Source organism: Nicrophorus vespilloides, unplaced genomic scaffold, assembly GCF_001412225.1.
Source record: "Nicrophorus vespilloides isolate i.1.1-1 unplaced genomic scaffold, Nicve_v1.0, whole genome shotgun sequence".
NCBI lineage: Eukaryota > Metazoa > Arthropoda > Insecta > Coleoptera > Silphidae > Nicrophorus > Nicrophorus vespilloides.
This window is the reverse complement of record NW_017096386.1, coordinates 43,045-66,086: the sequence shown is the minus strand read 5'-3', so window position 1 is coordinate 66,086 and position 23,042 is coordinate 43,045. Positions and strand designations below refer to the sequence as shown.

The 23,042-nt window shown below is 33.6% G+C and overlaps 2 protein-coding genes across 11 annotated transcripts in view; both read right to left on the bottom strand.

The window, feature by feature from the left end:
• Positions 1-8,184, bottom strand: part of LOC108556921 (FERM, RhoGEF and pleckstrin domain-containing protein 1) — a 24,720-nt gene extending 16,536 nt beyond the window's left edge. The window contains exons 1-2 of the mRNA XM_017913235.1: positions 8,027-8,184; positions 3,517-3,753 (exon numbers count right to left, since the gene is read on the bottom strand). Of these exons, the coding sequence (XP_017768724.1) occupies positions 3,517-3,720 (204 nt within the window). The 5' untranslated portion in view covers positions 3,721-3,753; positions 8,027-8,184. The remainder of the gene's footprint in view (positions 1-3,516; positions 3,754-8,026) is intronic.
• Positions 8,185-9,613: 1,429 nt separating this feature from the next.
• On the bottom strand, positions 9,614-22,697 carry LOC108556922 (E3 ubiquitin-protein ligase UBR5). Of its 10 annotated transcripts, none has more exons than XM_017913236.1 (28): positions 22,488-22,697; positions 21,469-21,669; positions 21,244-21,404; positions 20,846-21,003; positions 20,456-20,667; positions 20,076-20,266; positions 19,839-20,020; positions 19,505-19,773; positions 18,413-19,337; positions 18,077-18,356; positions 17,792-17,908; positions 16,857-17,733; positions 16,669-16,796; positions 16,216-16,597; positions 15,983-16,160; positions 15,483-15,930; positions 15,240-15,372; positions 14,746-14,987; positions 14,575-14,687; positions 14,357-14,513; positions 13,743-14,305; positions 13,521-13,686; positions 12,795-13,468; positions 11,801-12,575; positions 11,365-11,739; positions 10,753-11,309; positions 10,463-10,693; positions 9,614-10,400 (listed from the first exon to the last, which is right to left on the bottom strand). In XM_017913236.1, the coding sequence occupies exons 1-28, from the start codon at positions 22,547-22,549 to the stop codon at positions 10,188-10,190; spliced, it is 8,970 nt and encodes a 2,989-aa protein (XP_017768725.1). In that variant the 5' UTR covers positions 22,550-22,697; the 3' UTR covers positions 9,614-10,187. The 10 variants fall into 10 exon arrangements, with proteins under 10 accessions (XP_017768725.1, XP_017768734.1, XP_017768735.1 ...); XM_017913245.1 differs by having other exon boundaries at positions 10,753-11,288; XM_017913246.1 differs by having other exon boundaries at positions 14,746-14,975; positions 20,076-20,254.
• Positions 22,698-23,042: the final 345 nt, after the last annotated feature.

The window sequence follows — 23,042 nt, the reverse complement described above, 5'->3', positions numbered from 1 at the left end:
ACCGAAAATAATCCAATTTCAGTTCTATTTGCAGCTACTGAGATATGATTAATTCAAAGCAACGGCGTATCAATTGAGAGACAAAGACTGAATACGAACATACTCTATTTTTAGATTTGACCAAACCAAAAAAAAAAATTTTCGCTCTTTATAAACACAAAGACGTGTTTTATTTCAAGGTAACCGAAATATTCGTATGCACATTTAAACAAACTGTTCAAAGCTGTTGGAAAATGTTGTTAAATCATATTTACTCGTATAATCAATGCCCCAATTCTAAATAAACATAATTCACATAAAAAATGTATTTCTTGAATTCCCCATTAACCTTCCAAAAGACTTGCACATCTTAATTTCAAACAGAAAAGAGACTGTGAAGTGAGAGAACGGAAACTGTCGCATTGATAAATACAAATGCACATTTAATGTACAATTTGCGACGTCCCATATTCTGCTTAACGTACGATTATTACATTTCCGTTTTCAGCACTCGCAGAAACACCTTTAAAAACAGTTACATAAAATCTACAATTTCATATTTTTATCTACCAAACTTTCTGCAAACTTTAATAAAATAACTGAAATACTGTTTTGTGTTAAAATGTTGGATTTGCAATGAATGAATATTAAACAAAACGTATTAAAGTTCATTTTGATCTCAACACTTATATATCTACCAACAATGACGTAGTGATGAAAATATCCTTGAAATTAAAAATGATGACGTTTTAATGTTGTTTTTTTTTTTGCAAATCCTTGAATAACATTTAAACTATGTAATTATAAATAATAGTAAAACAAGATTACGAAAATAATAAGTATAAAATGTATTAAAATAATTGCAAATGCGAATGATGATGTTGATGAACACAGGAAACATTCGGCATTCGGTATGTGAAAATGAAATACAAATATACGGCTTTAGAGTCGAATCAAATTGTAATAATGTCAGTATGCTTAGGCAACATTAATACAAACATGCTGTTTGTTTTTGCACGCTTCGCACACGTACATACACGCAGAGGCAACGGTTTCGTTTAATCATCGCCAATTTAAATGGTCCAGACGCATTTAATTCAACTCATCGTTTTTATTATTATTTTCATCATCACATGCATGTGATTCAATTATTTCTGCCATTTATTTAAACGATTCAAATGGTCGCATTCGAATGAACGCGAAACTAAAATTACACGAACGCAAATATTTATTTCAGACCTGTTTTATATGCATGGCATTTGCAATTCGATCCACGCACGATATTATAACATGCTCCAAAAGAAACCAATGTTAAATGAATCTACATTCATTTTCATAAGACACAATGAAACGTCTGAGTATTTTCGTATTAGTTTATGTTAATACTTCCTAAAATCAAACATAATAACTACACAATGTTTTTCTTTTCTTTAACACAATAATAAATTTTACAAATTTGATATGTATTAAGTAATTGTATCTATAGATCTAAATTACTTGTCACAGTATATGCAACGACGAGGTAAATAAAGTTGCATTCAAATAAGATTGATTTAATTGAATTGTAACTTTCATATTTACAAACACGCAATATAAAACAGTGACTTACGAAAACAGCTTCGAAATGTATAAATCAATGGAATTGTTACAACCGTTAAATCGAAATGTCATCATATGAAAACGTATTGTATAAATTTAAACCAATATCCAAATAAAGTTATTACATTTTTCGTTTAATAAGATTTTTATATCTATTGTATTAAAATAAATCGAAACTGATATTATAAAACTGAAATTCTTCTCAATGTTATCTTATAAACAAGATATTATGGTCGTAGTATTAATATGAAAGAAGAAAATTAAAGATAAACAAACCAATTAAATTAGATTATATAAATGTGGACATTGCGTCTACAAATATATCTGTTTCTAATGATAAGAATGAGGATAAATATACATTGCATTGTTTAATTGCAAATTTAACTTTCAGAAGGTCAATGGAAATAATTATAGCATGCAAGGAATAGAAGTAATCTATATTTTTATTCTTCTCGGTTAAAAAGCGAGATTGAAAAATACGAGCAAATTCCTCGAACCGCATGCATCCCTGATACGAATGAACGCCAGGAATGCAACCTGGCATATCTCTTGTGGACGTTAACAAACATACCGGAAATACCGAAATTCGTACTCAACTTTTCTAAAATATCTACATATATTTTCTGATTACCAATAGTATAGCATGTAAATGCTCCAAAAGATCCATTTAAAGTTGCTGATCAACAACGGAGGAATACATTCAAAATTTTGTAACAAAATTGTATTTGCTAACTGTTGCATAACAAAAATGCTGCAATGCCGTGGTAACGTGGGCGCCCAACCAATTATTACGTTACCTTTCATTTGTCGAGTAAATAAAGAAAATGTATTAATTCGACGTCCAAGTTTGTATCTCGCGACGAGGAGATAACAAAATGTAAATTCATTAACGTCCTATAACTAAACATGACTAAACTCGAAAAAAATAATTTTATAAAAATATATTGCATTATGAGTTGAAAACTCATTTCTGATACATTTGCAACATAACATGTAAAACCTGTTGTTTTAAAGCTGTTTTGTAAATTGATTCATAAACACTTTTTTTTTAATTATACCATAATGATCATTGCTCACAACCTTGGTTACATTTAGAAGTACTCTTTTCGCAAGTATAGATTTTACATCATAACTGCATTAAAATGTAATTAAAAATAAGTATTTTATATAGTATTAGCCCAAACTTGCTTCTAACCATATCAAACTGTTTTTTTCTATCAAATTTAGTTACAGTGATGTTTAAAACATTATAATAATCATGAACCATCGACGTCAATCATTATGTATATAATTAACTCAAAAATGCATATACAAAATTAAATGTTTATTATCAATAAATAAGATTTAAAAACGTCGTTAATATTTGTTAAAATATACTTGTAAATGTAATAATTCATAAGAAATTATTAAAGAAAAGTTATTACAAAATCTGTTATTATTAGGAAATAATTACTTTAATTACTCATTGAAGTTTGTATGAGTCAATGTCTTTGTGCGCAAATATTCGTTCCACACTTTGTCTAAATGAAATAAGAATTATTGATTAATGAGATATTGGCTTAAATTACTGATTACAATTGTGAAAATGGAGTGAAGCAATTAGTTTTCAGATGACATATATAATTGGTAAATAAACAAATGCCAACAGCATCCACTAATTGCTTATCAAGCAAAGCACACTCTATTTATTCTGGTGGAATCAATAATTCGCAAATGCAAACACGTTATTTGCGTAACAAATGTAATATTCCTGAAATATTATCGCGATGCAAATTTCCGAATACTGCGGAGGGTAGTTTAGAAGTGGGCAGAAATTAGGTGGTGAACTATTTCGAGAAATGGAACAATGTCTGAGAGAGTCGCGTTCTCAGAAACAATGAATTCGCAATTAGCTAACGGAGTCCAACGAAAGTTCGAAAGTTTCTTTGAGATTGTTACCTGCACTTGGAAGATGGTTATGGTGTCGTCGAGCATCTGCACCCGGATTGCAAGCATTTTGCCTCCTTTCTTGGGCGTTGTTGGCGGCGTCCGCGCCCCTCCGTCTACTCCTGCTGGCGTGGATTGCGAGTGGTGCATTCCACCCCCTGTGCTTCCGGAACTGGACAACTGCCCCGTTGACCCACTCGTGTCACGAGACTCCATCGTGGACTGATTTCACTAGCACCTAACATCAACCTACAAAACAACAAGCAAGAATCCATTTGTTAAAATACAATCGCAGCAAATGATCGATGATCTGTGGATTGAATCCGACGATGGATTACGGACACACGGATATAGACGCGCCTGACCATATCGTTTACGATTGATAAAGCACCCCACGATATCCAATATAATACAATTGTTGTACAATCCTCCTTCAACAATATTATAACCCACGCGATTTATACAATTGTATTATTATTAAAAGCGGAAATACTTATGTAGATAACCTTTTATTCAGCAACAATTGGTTATAATGCAAGAGAAAATTTAGTGCCAAAATATAACTAACATTATAATTTAATTTTCGTAACTTCTCAACAGAAATAATTAACACAAATGAGAACATCACCGTCGTAGCTCAAATCAAAATTGCACCTAATAAAATAAAATTACGGTGTCTTTATTGCCTCTCTTGTTACTCAATTGAATATATCCCATTTATTTCAATCAAATCTAGCTATTTTCATTGAATAACGTTTCACAACAAGAAAATTGACTCTTAATTCATGAAAAGTTTCTATTCCCCTCTGCAAATGCAAAACATACATTACACTATCAACTTTAATTAAATCAATTGAATCGATCAAGTTTATATAAATATTATGATACCCACATTTACTATTTTCCACATTAAGAAAATTTTATTTTGTTATTAGGCAACAATGGAAAAGTACTTAAAGTTTTAAAACATTAAGTAGATTATTGTGAGAGCATTGTAATTAAGTTCTCGTCGCCCATTCGTGAACGAAAATTAATTACGTATAACATTAGATCGTGCATACTACATTTACTACGACTGCTTATAATCAGTGAATGAGTTATAAATAGATTCCTTATAGAGTCGCATGTAAATGCACGAAGAGAAGTCCCAGTGATGACAAATTTAGAATACAATCACAAAGGGGGAAACATGTGTTGTAAAAATAAACAGGATGATATATATATTTAAAAAAAATAAAGGATGGAGAAAAAAAATATAGATCTATTAAATGTGGCACACGTTGCATGTCATCACACGACCGCTTACAAACACATTTTTTTTTTCTATACTCATTCTATTAGGTACTGCTTCCGGCTTACTCACAATATGTAGATTTATAGTCTGGCATGAAATATTTTAGTCAATTAATTTTATATTTAGACACATTCATATTCAGATTTAACAAAAAATACGTATTAACTGTTTATTAAATCGCGCCAAAGCCCTTTTATCTCCATCAATATTCAATCTGACACATCGATGTGCCATTAATTAAAATCATAATTACGTAATTAAATCAACATCCGAAATGACAAAACCGTCCGCTCCGTTTCTATTTATAGGATATTTGCTGCGTTTCGATGCAATATACTCACGATTCGAAACTTGAATTACTTTTATGAACATTGCAAATCTATTTTACTTTTTCGCGAAACCGCTTTGCATTTTATAATTTTTCATATTTGTTTGTTGTTGTTTTGTTTCAGGATTAAAGTGGAAAAAGCCCAAAACTGGTTTCGTTCAGATAATTACTTGCTTTAAAGCGGTTATTATAATAAATATACACAAACATACAAGGATCAAAGCGCATTTTTTGTTTCTGGTATAATATGAAGCACATGGTCAACGGCAATAAAGCAATCACATTTCATTATTGACGATATGGAAGGTGGATTTATTTCCCACTGTGCCGTTCATTAATTGCCAGCGTTTCTTAAGTCCCATCGCCGCAATTAATTATAGTTCGTATGCAGCGAATGTTTTAAACTACAATTTAAGATTGCCCGTTTCGTCCTTGCTTTAAATGAGCGGTTAAAGTGTTTTCTTTGTTGGGTTTATTATTCTTGAAGATGCAGTGTTCGTTTTAAGCGAAATTTCAAAACTTGTACAATGGATTATTATTGTCAATGGGAAAAAATGTTTCGACTTAGCACACATCCATCCATCACATTATCCTTGAACGTCAGGTATTTTATTTCGTATTAATTTAAAGTCAGTTACAAAGTAATAATCAATAAATTTTAAACATTTGACATTTTATTGATATCATTTTGACTGAAAAACTTAATATTTTGTTGTAGATTGAAATTTAGTAGAAAATAAATTATTCTAGTAATTAGAATATTGTGGTGCAAGGTGAACTTGCATTTAATGCAGTCAGCATCAAACGATGAAGCCGACGAAATGAGGAGCAGAGCAAACATTTGCACACTGGCAAAGTAATCTGAATTTAGTTCAACATTAGCGAATGCCATTCAGGACTATTAACCGACGTTTATTTTAAACCTAATCAATATCTGGTAATACTTCGGAGTCTTGCCAACGTGATGTTCACTCTGGAAGTGCTTCTTTTCGTTCCCCCCGACGCTTCACGATCACGTTAGAATAAACGTGATGAATTCTTCCTGTGTACCGATAAGAATAATAATTTGCATCGCCGGTGAGAGCGTATTGAATCATCCGAAAAGATTCGTGGCGCAGACAATGCAAAATAAAATGTCCACCAAATTATGACAATGAGACACTCGAAAGGGGTAGAAAAAAAACTGCCTGTTCGCAAGATTTAATCACTCAAGATTGAAGTGGTATTGATCATCGGCGGAAGAAAGCCGTTGAAAAGCGGTAGCGAAATCTGTTGTTAAATCACGAAGCGTACACGTATTTGCATTTATTAAGATGGGAAGCGGACAATCTAAGATAAAAGGATCAAGTAACTGCCACATGATAGTCTATATATATGAAACTATTAAATTACACTGCACAAAATCCCACCAAGGACATCCGTACGTATGTAACACACTCGGCATTCACATATAACTTACACCTTCGAAACAATCCTCAACGTAGAAAAAAAAACAATTTATTAAATCACATTTGTTTAGATGTTTCTGTTGCTTTGTGAAACGTATAGTAACTATTCGACTAGAAAGTTTTAATGGTAGATAATAACACATACAAATATGCTCAGACACGAAGACATAATAGATAAACAAAGCATAATTTTATATCAATGGGAATGTAATATTTGAAAACATTTAATAGAAATACTTGATGACACATATATGACATAGTGCACGGGAATGTTGTTTGCGAATAAGTTTGTAGATCAAAAGACTATAAACAAATTCAGGAAATAACAGTTAAATAGTAATTCTTTATGATAAAATACATGTAAATGTTTGCACCTTCACTAAGTTATTTAAATATTTTGTAACGTTTTCATAATTCAATGATGAAACGACAATATTTTACGACCGATGTCAACGTTTTCTATGTACAAACTATGTAAATTAACAATTCTAATTAAATAGTAATTTTTTAATTAATTTCATAAGAATTATGATTATTACTTTGATCAATAAACATACTGTTTAGTAATAATTAATTAATCCAAGAAATAACAAATAAGTTTATTTTTAACTTCAAATAATGAAGAGTAAAGAAAAAAAAGCATACTCAAATTATTTTTATTTCGAGCTTTGCCACTTAACATTTAATGCAATAAGTGTGTTAACAATTGATGGAGAATTTAACAATTTCCTATTCGAGTATGTGACTATTGTCAATTAAATGATTGAAGTGAGTAGTCAACGAAAGAGACATACAATCTAACGTTAGGAACGGTAAACATAAAAAAGGTGATTACCTAACGCTGCCGTTTTGCATATTCTGTATAAGGTTCGAGAAAGACATGTCTGTATAAATTGGAAACGTAATGAGCGAAATGTTCGACAAGTAGAGAAGAAATTGTGGATTCCCAACCATGTGATTGAGTGGAAATCTAAGGTAAATCGTTAAATGCTAAATTAGAACTAATTAGAATTTGATGGAAGTGCATAACTGGAGTCGATAATATCTCGGATGCAGAGATTGCAGTATTTTGTTGGTGATTTCAATTAATCGCTGAGTTCGTGATTAATCAGCTGGGGGAGGGGCGTTTCGTGTATGAGATGAAATAGGGAGGAAACCCGAAGTCTAATAATTTTAAATAGACTTGCATCATATACACACGAATTACATCCATCGAGACAAACCCACATTTCGAGTGTAGGTGCGAAATACGTTCTGAAGTCTGCCTGGTGACGGGTAGGTGCGAGAGCACATAACAAACGTGGGTCTTAGCTTGGTGAAAATCCGAGCTAGAAAACCCACCCATGGTCATTGATCTTTTGTATTATATCTTTTGTAAATATTGTTGCCGAAAGGAGGTTCGCATTTTGAGGGTGCAGTATGCATGGAGCAGTCCATATCGATGATACTCACATTCATATCTTGCTAACTGTGGCCGACGGTCAATTATCCGGTGTCTGACACACGAAACTTCTGTTATACGAAAAATAACACACAAACACACAGGACAAGCTTTACAACACGTCTGCCATTTTACAAAGTATCTCAGCGACTGACTTCAACTCACAAGCACCGCGCGCATCAACCACGAACACCCCGGTTTCGGTTGAAAACATCCCAAACCGATACACTACGATCGCCCACCCACCCACTCTGAATAATTTCCACCATTCCAACAACAAAAAACTGCCTTAATGCAGCACTAGAGTGTATAAACATATTTAAGATTATTAAAAATATACCTCGTTAGCTTTAAATTTAATTAATATATTTAAACAATAATACAGTTGTCTGAAGATTTCAATCTTAAAACACACGTTGTAAATGTTAGTTCCAATAGGTTCACAATAAACAACTAATAATACCACATATTGAATTGAATTTAGAACATACTTGAAGTTCTACGAAAGTGGTGAAAGTACTCGTCAAGTTCTCCATCAAAATATATATGAAATTCAAAATCTTTTATATCCGGCAGTGAATTAAAAATGTAGTGGTTTTTGTAACATAACTGTACAAATTACACCATGCGGAATGTGTTTAAGCTAAGAATCCAAGACATTTGTAACTAATAACGTGTTTCTTATATCATAACATGAACATCCTTTTTATTTAACTGAAATGACAAAATATTTAATAGAACCCAGGTGGAAAGTCCTATGATCCATTTGTTAAGTTTTTTTATATTTATTATAATTTGATTCATATTTATTACCGTTACAATAAATATTATTTAATAGAACCACAATATTCAGCTAAATAATAAATACAATATAGTAGTTACGCTTCGTAAAAACATATTTAATATAAGATGTTTAATATAAGAATATTTATTATTGTTTTAATCATGTACTATGGTTTTAAATTGAAAACTATATTTTTTAATTAGTTATTAAAAATCTAAATAATATAAAGCGGGTGTCGATTGCTAACAGATTGTGTATTTATGAGTTGTAATTACAAATAAGATCAAATGTAAGAAGTTTTGCTAATAAGTTATAAACTCTCATCCTATGATCATTTTTTAAGATAAAATTGTACTTTTTAACAAATCATTTTAATAATTATAACGCATTATAAAATATATACTCGGACAACATATTTACATGTTTTGAGAAACACGTAATGAATTTCTAAAACGAAAGTGGTTACAATTTTCCAATATTCTAGTAGTGTCTGGGATAAAATGAAAACACGTTTCAAAGGAGAAATGATAAAAATGTAATATTATTTAGTTGTGTATTAAATTTGTGTCATTCTTTAAAACACTTTCTATATGCATAAAATGTTACACAATTAGATTAAATGTGGATTTAATAGGAATAGTTGACACACATTGAATGGAAACTAAACAATTTTTCTGATTTTTCTTCAAGTATCAACGTGCAGATAAAATACAAATAAAACAATTTAAATAATTGCAATATAAACTGAATGGTATGTGTTCTATTCGAGAGAATGATGAAAAGAAAAAAAGTTAGATATACTTATTTCACCTAATTATAGTGATAATATTTATTTATGGAGTTATTAAATAATATAAATAATGAAACATTAGATTATACCAATATTTCTCAATTCTATATAACTTATCAATAAAAAAAGATAAACAACAAAAAAATCATTGTGTCTACAAACAAAACAATATGTATGCAAGTTATTTTGCAAAAATATAAAAAGAAACAAAGTACTTGTAACTTGGAGAAAACTAGATTAAAACCGCCTCTTAATTGTACAGATCTAGTTTATTGAGCGTGTCGCAGATAGGATACTACATAACTTATACAAATATAAGCACGCTCAAATAAAAGAAAATAAAAATGAAATAATAATAATATTTACACAAGTTATATATATCACTTGAATGTTTCACTGTGCACCACACGAGTAGTCTAAAAAAAAATAAGTAATAATGAAAAGTAGTTATTAAAGAAAACTTTACGAATTTAATTCAACCTACAAGTGTTTGGTTTACAAAATGAGTGTGATGCAAGGAAATAGCTCACAGAACATGTTCATATATTTATATATATAGAAAAAAATAAACATAATGTAAAAATTAGGGAAGAATCCATCACACAAATCCAAAGTTTTTCGTTTTAATGGCAAGTAGCAATTTTTGGCGTAAAACACTTCGACTACTGTACAAGGGAATGTACAGCCTTGAGATGCAGGTATTCGCAGTTGGTAAATGACCGTCGTCAGCAGGCCTTATTGTAACTGACGGCATTGGTTGAAAACCATCCTCGCTCGCAGGAAGAGCAGGTGAACCCGTCCAAAAGTAAACCTATAAATTTAAAAAAATAATTATAAGGTGATCACATATTTAAACAATCTAAAACTGCGTACCAAATCTTGTCGTTCAAGATGGGTCATTTTTTCAACAATCGACCATAGCCATCGTTTAAACTTGATAAGCCTTTCACTATTTTCTCCTGATTCATCATTAAACGACGTATAAGATATTAATACTGATACATTAATATCACCGACACCATTCAATAAAAGACGTAGATCTTCTGCTGATAAACCGTCGAGTGATCCTTCCGGTAACACGTCAAATACTCCAGTGCGGATATTCTAGTAAAAACAAACAATTAATATTTAATAATAATAATAATTTAACGTTAACAAATTACCTCAATAGCCTTTTCTTGTGCTTTAACCATGCGATATTTAGCGTATTTTCTAACATAATCGTAGACGTTAGTAGCAGTGACTTCAATGTCTTTGCCACCGGGCATTAATTCAAGGGTTCCACCACCTTCTTCAGCGCATAAATCGATGCTGAAATTGAGATCTAGTGCGGTAAACAGACTATTTCCATCTTTTGTTTCCGCGTCCACTACCAATTGTCGCAACGATTCATAGACAATTGGATCAAAGAAAGCCAAGTCATGGAACCTAATAGGTCGACCCAATATAGATTTCAGAACATGTCTTGTTAAAAATATTGGACACAGCTCATTTTGTAACAAACATAAACCAAGCAATCTTCCGACATTTCTAAAAGCATTCAGTCTTTCAAATGAACCCTTTCCTTGTCTCGGCGCATAAAATCCACGTTTGCCAGGACAATAAAATAGGGGAGCATTATCTTCCTCGTCAGTCGACGGAGTTTCTTCCGCACCTTCTCCAGATCTTCCAGCATTTTTACGATTACATCCTCTATCAGCTAATGAGAATACATCCAAATCTAAGAACATTTACTTATATAACATTCTGAGAAAATCTCAATGTTCTTTACTTACCCAACATAGTCTCTGATGCGAATTCTTGTTGTGATTGTGTATGTGCTACAATCATTTCCACTGCTTCCTCCACTTTACCTCTGAGAGATTCTTCAGATGCCAAGAGCAATAACAGTTGTGCCGGAGTAAGTTCAAGCAACATACCGGTTATTCTTCCTGCAAGCGATGGATGCAAGTGAAACACTTTTGGATACAATCTGTCTCCAAGTTGCTGCTGATGAGAAGACAAATGTTCATTGCGATTCGCACTGGAATTTGATTGATTATTGCTGGAGCTGCCAGATTGATGTGGCACATTTATATGAGCAGATTGGTGAGCAGCATTTACATGTCCAGATTGATGAGCAGCATTTGTGTGTCCATTGGAATTGGATGCTATAATTAATAAAATATGAATTAATAAACATTTCATTTCACAAAGATAAAATTATATTACCTCCACTTAAATCAGGCATTGATGGGGGATTTTCAATGTTACTTGGAATAAAAGTTCTAGCGTCTACATTCATGACTCTTCTTTGTTCTCGTGATCTCGATGACACTCTACCAATTGGTGCAGTTCTCCGGAGAAAATCGCGATCTCTGCGTAACCTTTGTAACACGCTATAATGGGTATATTTATTTCCAACTTGTGCTGACTCCAAGTTGGGCAACTTTTCATTTGATAAAATTGCTTCGGCAATAGCAGTATAAAAGCTTCTGGCTACTCCTGATCCTTCGCCGGGTTCTTCCTTGAAAGTTACTTTAACTCTATTCACAGCCAATGGTGGTTGTGCCGACGGCCTTCTATTGTAATTATTATATTGAGTGTTCAACTCCTTCATTGTTTGCAAGATCAATTGAGTTCTATCTCTTTCCATTTTAGATAGAGTTAAATCGCGCTGTTGGTTATTCCTCAGCTTTTCCATATCTCTTCTAAATTTGGCTTCCTTCACTGGAAATCCGCCCAATTCAGAAACAATAGATCCTTGTTCTAATGCAACATCTTCCATGAACACTCTTCCAAACAAGTCTAGGGACAATCTCCAACGTCCAAGCAAGAGATCTTGTGAAACTGATTGACCAATTGTCGGTCGCAGAATATCAGAATTCAAATTAGTAATTGGTGTTGTAACCACTGTAACGTTCGAAGAAATTTCTTGATTCTCCAATGATTCTGTGGGTTGATCAACCGACATATTCATATCATTGTCTGTCGACTTTTGGCTGATCTGTAATGTAAACAAAACAAAAAATATAATCATATATTTTAATTTGTTTCATTATATGTATGCTTCGTATCTGTCTGCAATTTAAGTCTTGACAAATTACAGTCATCAGAAAGCAAATTATTCTTGGGAATAATAGTGACGTACAATTAAAGCTTAAACAATTGCACATGTATCGAATTCCCAATTTTGTAAATTAATTCAATCCAAAATATTACTTACATTTGATCCTGCACGAACAATTACACTTTTGCCTGGACTCCGAGATGAACCGGATGGTGAAACTGCTGCTTCTGGTTGTGTAGTACCAACTGGGAATATGGTGTGCAAAGGAGGCAATACGTGTAAATTATATGTAGAATCTGATACATTTCCAGATGCCGCTTGTTTTGCATTTTCAATAGCTGCTGCAACTTTCATGGGCGAAACGATGATTTGCGGCCTTGTCGGTGAACAAGATTGAAGATCTTGTTCTAAGCCTATAGCTACCAATAAACTGGGAGAAATAACATCTCTTATTTCAAGTGATTTATTGGTGCTCTCTTTGGCAGTTGTTTGATCAGTCTCCATTTCAGTGTCTTTGTTGCAAGACAAATCTTGTGGTCTATCCTCTCCCGTAATAATTTCTTCATGTTTCGGCAAGTTCACTTTAAAGCTACTTGAAGTAGTAGCTACATTGTTCAAATTAGTTTCAAATGTAGTATCCTTGGAACTTTTGTCTTGATCATTATCTGGATTGTAATTATTTGGATACGTTAATGGATTTGGACCCATGACATTTAAAGTTGTTGAAATAGGATGATTTGCTTTTGCTGGCTGAGTCATCGCAAAATCAGAAGTGCGTGTAGATAAACTTAATCGTTCTGGTAAATTTTCCAACGGATTATTATTGCCGGCTAAAAATAAATTTAAATTAAAATCAAAATTAAAATGTACTACAAAATTTACTTCTTGGAATAAGGCTGATGGATTGTTTAGGACTTCCAAATAATTCTTCCCGTCTAGCATTTGGCTGCAGAAGATGAGGCTGATCAGCTAGCGGCAAAGATTCAGACATTGGAGTATCAAAAGGATCTGGTGGTAGGCATCCCAAACAAAGTGTGGATTCGGATCGCTGAAATTATTCAAATTATTAAAAATTTTAAATGCATAATGAAGACAACATCATACCTGAAAGAAGGAATGTTTTCTGCCTTTGCCGGAACTGGTAGTTAGTAAACTAGTATTCAAACTGTTAGCTATACTGGCTAAATTCGAAACTTCCTGATCATCTAGAGATTCTGTATCCATAGCAACGCCTACAGGCATGTATTCTTCATCTTCCTCATTTTCATTTTCATCTTGGTCATTCCATTGCGGAAGAGGCAACCCATCTCTAAGTATATCGGATTCTGTAATATCAGTATGTGTTCCAGAACGCATAAAATATATCAAAGCGTCGAACACGTAAGCAACGTGCTTTAAAGCAGATACATCCAAGACAGGCAACGAATCCAAATGTTCTCCATTATGAGCTCTCATCAACGATAGACAATAAGATAAAAATTCTCTCCTTGCAGTCGGTCCGTCTACAGCTTCTCTCTCAGGCCTTGAACGACCACCTTCCACATTTGTTGTAAATCCAACTATTCTAGTGCCGCTAGGTGTTGAAGAATTTCCGGGTACACTTTGACGAGTGTGTGCAATTCGGACACCATTAGATGTTGAATTTCCCGAAGAACCTGCAACATTATCTATTAAATATATAATTAATTATAAACTTATTATCATTATAAACAACTTACTTCCAGATGATCCTGGATTAGAAGTTGTTGATTGTCCAGGTACAGTTATGTCCGTCGAAGATGTTAGAGAAGCACCAAATCTTAATTGTGCCTCAGTAGCATCCATTACAGTTAATAACCAATCCCAAGTTTGTTTCAAACGAAATTCTAAATAAATCTGTAGAAAAAAAAAACCATAAATAATTGACATAAAAATAGATATAAGATTTTAAATTTACCTGAATATTACAAATATCGTCTTGGGTAACATGAAGATAAGCCAGTGGTGTAGTAATTTGGTTTAATTGCAACATTAATGGCAATAAATCTGATATTTGCCTAATAACAATACCTAAACATACAAAAATGATATTATTATATTATCAATATATTGAGTATTTAATAATTACCAAATGCTCGTGCCAAACAACTGGCTGTTGTGGCCATAGTTACTGGTTCAGAAGTAGTAGCTACTGTGGTGCTACCAGTAGATCGCCTCAAGGAATTGGAGTCAATGAACACAAGGTTCGATCCGCCTGTCAATCTTACACCAGTCGAACGAGATGCTTCTCTTGACCGTATGGCCCATTGCATATTCTGAGGTGCAAGATTTGTACGTGGACCATGACCCGGTGCACTGCTGTAACGGCTTCTTTCATAGAGACAATTAAAACGATCAGAAGAACAACAAAACATATCTAGCCTAATCATAATAAATAAATGTAACTTGTTAGTTACATTTTTTGAAGAAAAAAAGAGAGTGAATTGCAATATTTTAAATGCCCACGATACCACGTTTTTTTTTTGTTATTGAATGTTGTGTTGTTTTTATATCTCTCTATATTTCATGCAAACTACATTATAACTAAATCACTAAACTATGAAATATAATTGTAATAGCTACCTTCTGCGTTCTAATTGATCCTCCGTAAGTGAATAGTCTTCCGTATCTTGTTCGTCAGTTTCGCCTGCTTCACTTTCTTCCTCTTCTTGCTGGCTGGATTCGCCACTTTCATCTTCAGGGAACATCAACATACCTAATGTGTATAACCATTATTTACTTACATAAGCTAGTTTGTTTTTAAGCAAATTGCTTATATTCAAACACTAAACTATGATATACTTATATATAATAAAAAAAGCATACCAGTATCAGATCCAGCTGTCGCTCCAGTTTGCACCGAGCGTTGAGCAGATGCGGCATCCTGATTGCTGTGATTGTCATCGCTATCAGATTCTGTTTCTGCAAGTAGATCTAATTCCGGATCACTATCTTCTCCTTGAGGACCTCCGGCTTCTTGTTGTTCTTGTGGAGTTTCTTGGGCGTCGCCCTCATTCAGTGACACAGATCTAACCAAAGGATGTGCACGATATACAGAAGTTTCTGCATGTTCAGAAGTATTATCATCATCGTTATCAATAGCCATGCTTTCAGGATCATTAGTATCATCCATATTTCGAGTAACTCCAACAACTCTACGCACGGCTTCTAATAACGGATATTGTGATGATAATGATATACCAGTACTTCCACTGGTACTGCGAGATCCACTAGGTACAGACAAAGGATCCACTAGAAATAGTTCCTCAGAACCCTAAAATAAACTATCAGTACTAAACTTATTATTAATAAGATGTCAAACTTACAGAAATAATATCAGGAATTGTTGTAGCCAAGGAAAATGGTGCAGTTGGTCTGGCTACACCTAAACGAACAGGTGCTATAAGAGAATCTGCTGTTTCACAAAGTTCTTGTATAGCCAATTTAACCATACAACGGAAAACTTTTTTGCATTTAGTAATTGGTTGATTTTGATTGGTGTTGCTAAAATAATATATGAGTTAATATTATAACATACACGATTAAAAATGTCTCTTACTTTCTCTTCTTGCATATCGGAGCTAATTCTATATTGAAAATAACGTAAATGCGAACTACAGATCGCATAAAACGTCTGGAAACGAGTGTTGCAAACTGAGCATGTTCTGCATCAGTAGATCTCATTTCTCTAACGAGTGTTTCAATTAGAATTTCCAAAGCTTCGATGTAACATTTCACCACAAGGCTATGTGTGAACTTATCTAGAAGCGTTGTCCCAGATTGGTTACCAACGTAGGGCTGGTCATTAGCTGGATCCGTTTTATCCTTGGTTCCGGACATTACCATGCTGTGGACAGCGCGCCAATCTCCCAACAGATGTTCCAGAGCTCTTCTACTGAATCTTGGGGGCTCCAAATCATGATCGGGCATATCTATGTCAACTAAAATGTATTAACATATGCATTTATAAAGAGTATTTGGAAATAAGTTAACAAATGAGAAAAGTACGTACCATCACTTGATGGTGTTTTGTTTCTTGAATTCGCAGATGCTGTTCTCGGTCTTAAAGCACGATACTGTCTTTGCTCGTGGTTTTGTCTTCCCACTGTTTGAGCCAAAAACAGTAAAATGTTTTCACCTCTGCAATGAAAAGAAAGTATAAAGTTAATATAAATAAAATAACTATTTATGTTAACGTACCTTGCGTTAGGTGACATAACAAGATTAGTATCCCTCACAAGTCGGACCAATAATTCATAACGGACAGCTTGGTTTCCCATTACGAGAGCCTTACATTTGCATTTCTCCCAACAGTCACAATATGCAGTTGGCGCAGTTCTTTTCAATTTGCAATCATGTCCTTTGTGACATACCCGAGCACATTCTGTGCAACAACACAAAGATCCAGTTAAACCGCAGGTTCTACATTCGAAGATATCTTGATTTATATGTTCAGCTCCAGTCCAAGTAAAACTGCAAGTATCATTGCAGCATATAACATGTAACGGCGAATGATCCAAATTAGAGCCTTTCGGGAAAATCATTTCTTCCTGTTCTTGTGGTGTACCAAGCTGTGTGATTCTTTCAAATAACTCCAAAGCCGCTGGATAAGATCTCGAGGACACTGCCAACATGAACGGAGTCTGTCCCTGAGCATCTTTCGAACAAAGTAACTCCACCAAATGCGGCGTTAATGCACTTGATTCAAACAGAAGGGTCCTAAGAATGGCCATAGCGTTTCCTCGCCTCTCTGCTGGATCAATGATCATTGCAGTATTGCTGTTACTGTTGTTACTATTTTTATTTGCAGCACTACCACCTAATCCCATTAAACTATCTTCGTCGCCTGATGTTACTTCAAAAGTTTCCGGCGGCCAAGAATGTGTAGGGATAGGTTCTTCTTGTACGAAACCATGTTGATCGCCAGAATTAGAATTGTTCATTTGTTCACGATCCGTACGAACAGCTCGTCTCATCATTTCCCTCAATGATACAGATCGCGGCCCAACAGCATTTGTTATAACATTAATACATTCTAATCCAGAATTTGTGTTGTTGGCAGCAGGTGGTGCAGTTTCTAAATTAAATAAAAAATAAATAAATTCTGAATTTTCATAAAATTTTATAATTCATACCATTATCTGTTTCCTTATTTGATGTTGGTGTACACATATTCACAACGGCATGAAATATGTTTCTATTTCCATCACAGCGTTCATTTAGTATTGATTGAACAGCATTCTGATTTGTTTCTTTAAAATAAAGTAATTTTAGTAATAGGGTAAATACACAACAATATAATTTGATTGTAATTATGTGCTCAGAAAGACTAATCGTGTAAAATCACTATGTTTCAACACTGCAACTTTCATCATTTAAGACGTTAACTAAAATAATTACATAAAAATAAATATACTTACTACTTTCTAATTCCAATTGTGCTAAAACCAGCCTAGCACCTTCAACATCACATCTCAATATTTTAGGCATCAACAACTGTTGGTCCAGTGCAAAAATGATAACTGCTACTTGATTCTTCAGATTGGGAGCTGTGCCGGCCAAGACAACACAACCAGCTCCAACACTCTTAATTGGTGGTAAGTCAATAGGCTGAGGATCTCTTATAGCGTCAGCACAATCTTTTGCCAATGGATAAATAGTACTATTCCCATCTCGCAAAATCAAAATCGATTCCATGCTCTATAAACAATATGAATTGAATCAAAACTATAAAATTTAAACATGAATTACAATACCTCAGCAGCACATGTAAGATTAATATTCTGCGGAAAGATGCCCATGAAAGAGGCGGTGTCACTAGGAAATGGATTGTCTTGTTCAACACGTCCGCTACAAATATTATAAATAACATAGCTCAATTTGGTACCAGTTCTAACAACAGCATGTATTCCTTGGCCATCTACAGCTATTGTTAAAATTTGACCACCAGCATCGGATATTTGGATTCGACGCGGTGTCCTTTGAAAACAATCTGGTGCTCTGAATGTCGCGGATGATTTAAGAACTTGCAGGTCGTCTTTTCTCATTAGTCTACAATCTTGTAAAATGTCATCTGCGTCTTTATTGTCACGAGCATGCGAAGGTTGAAATCTGACAGCAGCATACGCTCCATCAACCTTAAGCACTCTGCCTACTGGCACTGTACGCGTGTCTTCTAAAAATATCACATCACGCAAAAGCCACTCTTCTTCGTCTTTTCTTTGATCCGTGCCTTGTTCATTCCCAGACACAGTCATTCTCTTTTGTCGCTTATGACTATTACTAATACTTCCTGTATCACTGCAAGTACTTGAAGCTGGCGAAGGCGGTGGTGGCATATCCAGTCTGTCTGTATTTTCTTTGTTTTTACCAGATAGATTTGTTAGGCCACTAGAACTGCCACTTGCTGAATCTCTATTCTTGTCTGACCCTCCAGCTTGGTAAGTAATAATTTTAAAAGTGCAAGTGTCACTTAAAGTCCATGCGGCATTTTGTAATTGTCCCACTTTTGGGACTCCGGCAACTACAGTAAATGCTAATGCGCCCGCTTGATACATAGGGCTATTTTTCATGCAAACTTGAGCTCCGCTAACTAATTCCGACTGATTTCCTCTTTGTTTCCTAAACTTCGCTCTATATTTTTCCCAAAGTCGTTTTCTTTGTTGAAATGGAAGGACACCCCTATAAATAATTTTACAATCATCAATAACATGAAATGAAAATAAATAATTATTTATATATTTTTTGTTTTCAGTAAGACTAATCGTGTAAAATCATTATTTTATCAACACTAGCAATTTTCATCATGTTCAAATATAATTAAAACTACGTAATAAGAAAATACTCACCACCAATAAAGTGCACCACTTTCCAATTTAGCAACTGTGTAAAGTGGACAAGTGTACAAACCATTAATTTTGTCATTTTGAAATTCAGTATAAGCTTGAGCTACACTGTCTAGTCTAGATGAAGCAACAAATAGTTGTTCATCCACCCAAGTTGCAACTTTTCCAGATTCTGTTGCTACAGAGCATCGAGTGCAACAGGCCGATATATGGGTAATTCGCTCATTACTTAAATTCAAAGGTAATGTTTTAGGATGATGAATGTTCGGGTTCTGGAACGAAAACATAAAATATGTTTAGAATGAAATCACTATGTAAGATGATCTAATAGACATACATCAATATGTTTATATGGTTCAGCATCATTCCACTTCCATTGGTATAGATGACCAGTTGTAGATAATGCAATTAATTCACTATACAATGTAGCAATCTGTGTAAATCGACCTGCAGTGTCTGGCCAAAACTCCAGCTCATCGGAAACCCAAAGAGGACTCGCGCCATCTTTTTTTTTATTATCTGAAAATAAAAATATTAAAATTCAATTTGATTTGACTTTTCCTATTAAAAGTACCGGAATCCTTTTCGAAAGCGCTGTCTCTAAGCGCGGCTTCCAACCATCTTCTGGGCCCAAAATACTGTCGATCCCTCCATCGAGAAAAACTATCTCTACTATCGCGATCCGTGGAACCAGCATTATTTGCAGGCGGAGCATCTCGGTCAGTCAAACGGTTTCGTCCGGAACTGCTACGGCTATTAAGGAAGCTAGTTTGAGCAAAGTCAAACATCGCAGACATGTTAGTCGCACACACACACAAATAAAAATAAATTCTTCGTAAATTATATCTAGATACTACCACATAAAAACAAACAAAATAATCCATAGGGAAGCGTTTCAAACTCAAAGAAAAATACGAAGAACAAGATATAATAAATATGATAAAATGAATTTACTTTCTGATTCCTGAATATCCGAACATGTCTTCCGAGAACATGGCGTCTGCATCAATAATGACTGAGGAATGGTCAGCATGGAAACCGCCATCTAATAAAGATATAAGGTCTTCTGGGACATACGAATCTGCTGCATCATCGCCTTCTTCTCCTTCTTCATCGTCACGAGAAAGCAGATTATTAACTGCTAGATTCACATCCAAATTGGTTCTCTGTTGAAAATAATATTTTAAAAATAAAATGCAAGTTACAATATAGAGTATATATAATAAAACTTTTTTTTAATTATCAGTAAGACTAATCAATTTAATCATTGTTAATCAAAATTAGCATGTTTTCATCATAAAAATATTGAATTATATAATAATAAGTAACTAAGAAGATATTCACCTGCAATTCACGAATTATCAAATTTCTACTTTTTCCTTGCAGTACTACTTGCGCTTGAGACACAAGTTCTTCTGGAACATATGGAGCTGGGACTGTAACCATTGGTCTACCACTACCTGAACTACTTGTACCAATAATCACAGGAGCACCTCGACTAGCTGAAAATAATTTTCTATTAAGCATTGAAATCAATCTTGATTTTCTTAATATTCTTATTAATTATGTGTTAATTTAGCATTTTTATATATTTTGTTGTACTGTTTGTAATGTTTATTATACAAAATAGAATATCAGGGTTTAAAACGGTACATAATGCCCATGTAAATATTTTATCTTGTAGAAACGTTTTGCAGAAATTGCGTGCATTTATAATATATTTTGTTAACAAAGACACTTACTACTGTTACTTCCTCCTCGAATTGCTGTATTGGAACGCATAATTCGAGCCCTGGTTCTCATTCTTGCAGTTGGTTTACTATTACTACCAGAACCGCCGGCACCACCTCCACCGCCGCCTCCTCCTCCTCCACCAGAACCACCTGTTCCATTATTTCCATTACTATAATCAATAAAATATTGTAGTAGATTAAAGAACATCAAGTAAGAAAAAACAATGAACTCACTTTTTATTTGGATCTGTTTTTGTAAGATCCAATCTGTCCGAAATAACACTAAATGAAACTCTACAAATCCTTCCATCCTCCAGGAGCAATGCAATGTGTGCAGGCCCCAGCAATACTTTCTTCACACCTACTCGCAAATGTGACCATACTGGATGTGAAGTCTGTCCTAACCGATTTATTCGGTCAGCTACCTCTTTAAGTCTATAAGAAAAAAGAATGGACAAGATTGTAATTAATGAAAACTTCTTATAACCTATAAATATAGTTAAGAAAAAACTGTACAGTAAATTCTATGATTCATACATAACATATATGTATGAACATTAAAAGATTTCACTATATTATATGCCAATGATTTGGAGGTGATAATTTCATTTTTTAGAATATTACCACTAACGAGCATTGGCCTATCAATTAATTGAATTTCTAAAATTACTTTAACATATTCAAATTTACAGAATTATGTGTATATATTTAATATTAAGCAGGTAATCTTTTTTTTTTTTGTTGAAGATAAGATTGCAAAATGAATCAACATTGGATGGTGCAATATTAAATTTATCAGTTTTGTTATAACCTAAAAATGCTTCTTAATAGCACACATGAATACCCTATTATAAATGTATGAAAAAACATCCTGTTGTGCTGGAAGTATTAACATATTTATGTAACAGACAACTGGTCTCATATATCTTGTGGAAAGCGTTAAAAATATCGCCATTATTTTCCAGAACGACTTCCACACAAATGTAGCTACAACTTAACCAGTAACAAAAAAAAAATGGGTGGAAGGATATAAGGAGTGCCTAAAGGCACGCTTTGGATCGTGAGGGGATACATGAGAAATAACGAGCGTCAAGCTGGGAAGACGCTTTTCAAAGTTGTTGTAAGGAATTCGGATGTTTCAAGAACGGAGCATCTTCTCCATTTTATGCGGCTGAATTTATATGAAAATTGTTATACATAAAATGGAGGTGATGAGCAATCACTGGCATGCTTGGAATGGCTGAACATTTTACCTATCATTAAATTGTTCCTCAGACCCCGGCAACGGATGCACAACGAACTGTATTGATGACATTATTAGTTATTACACTTTTGCAGCAAATACTTCACACACATTAAAACGTTCGATCGAAACAACCGAACATTTTACATGTACCTTGCGCGACACTTCCACTCCGCCATGTTTTAGTTTCTTTTTCTTTATACACTGCCACGCGCTACCAACCCAATTGAAATGTGCGAAAATGCTTTCCTTACTTACAGTTCCACCAACATCAGATAATTATATTTAATGTTCCACTTTTTTCCTGAAAATTCACTACAATTTATTTAAAGTTTATTTAATAGATATTCATATATATATATATATATTTACTTATGTAAATTCATTATAATGATTTGAAGCATTAAAATATAGATTATGTATATATTTTAATTTCTCATTTTTATAACGTAATATTATGATAATAATAATATTTATTAGTCCAAGCAATATTATAATTATTGAAATAAATATTATTATTTTCTATATATATGTATTCAGTTAATTTATGAATATTTCCAATTTA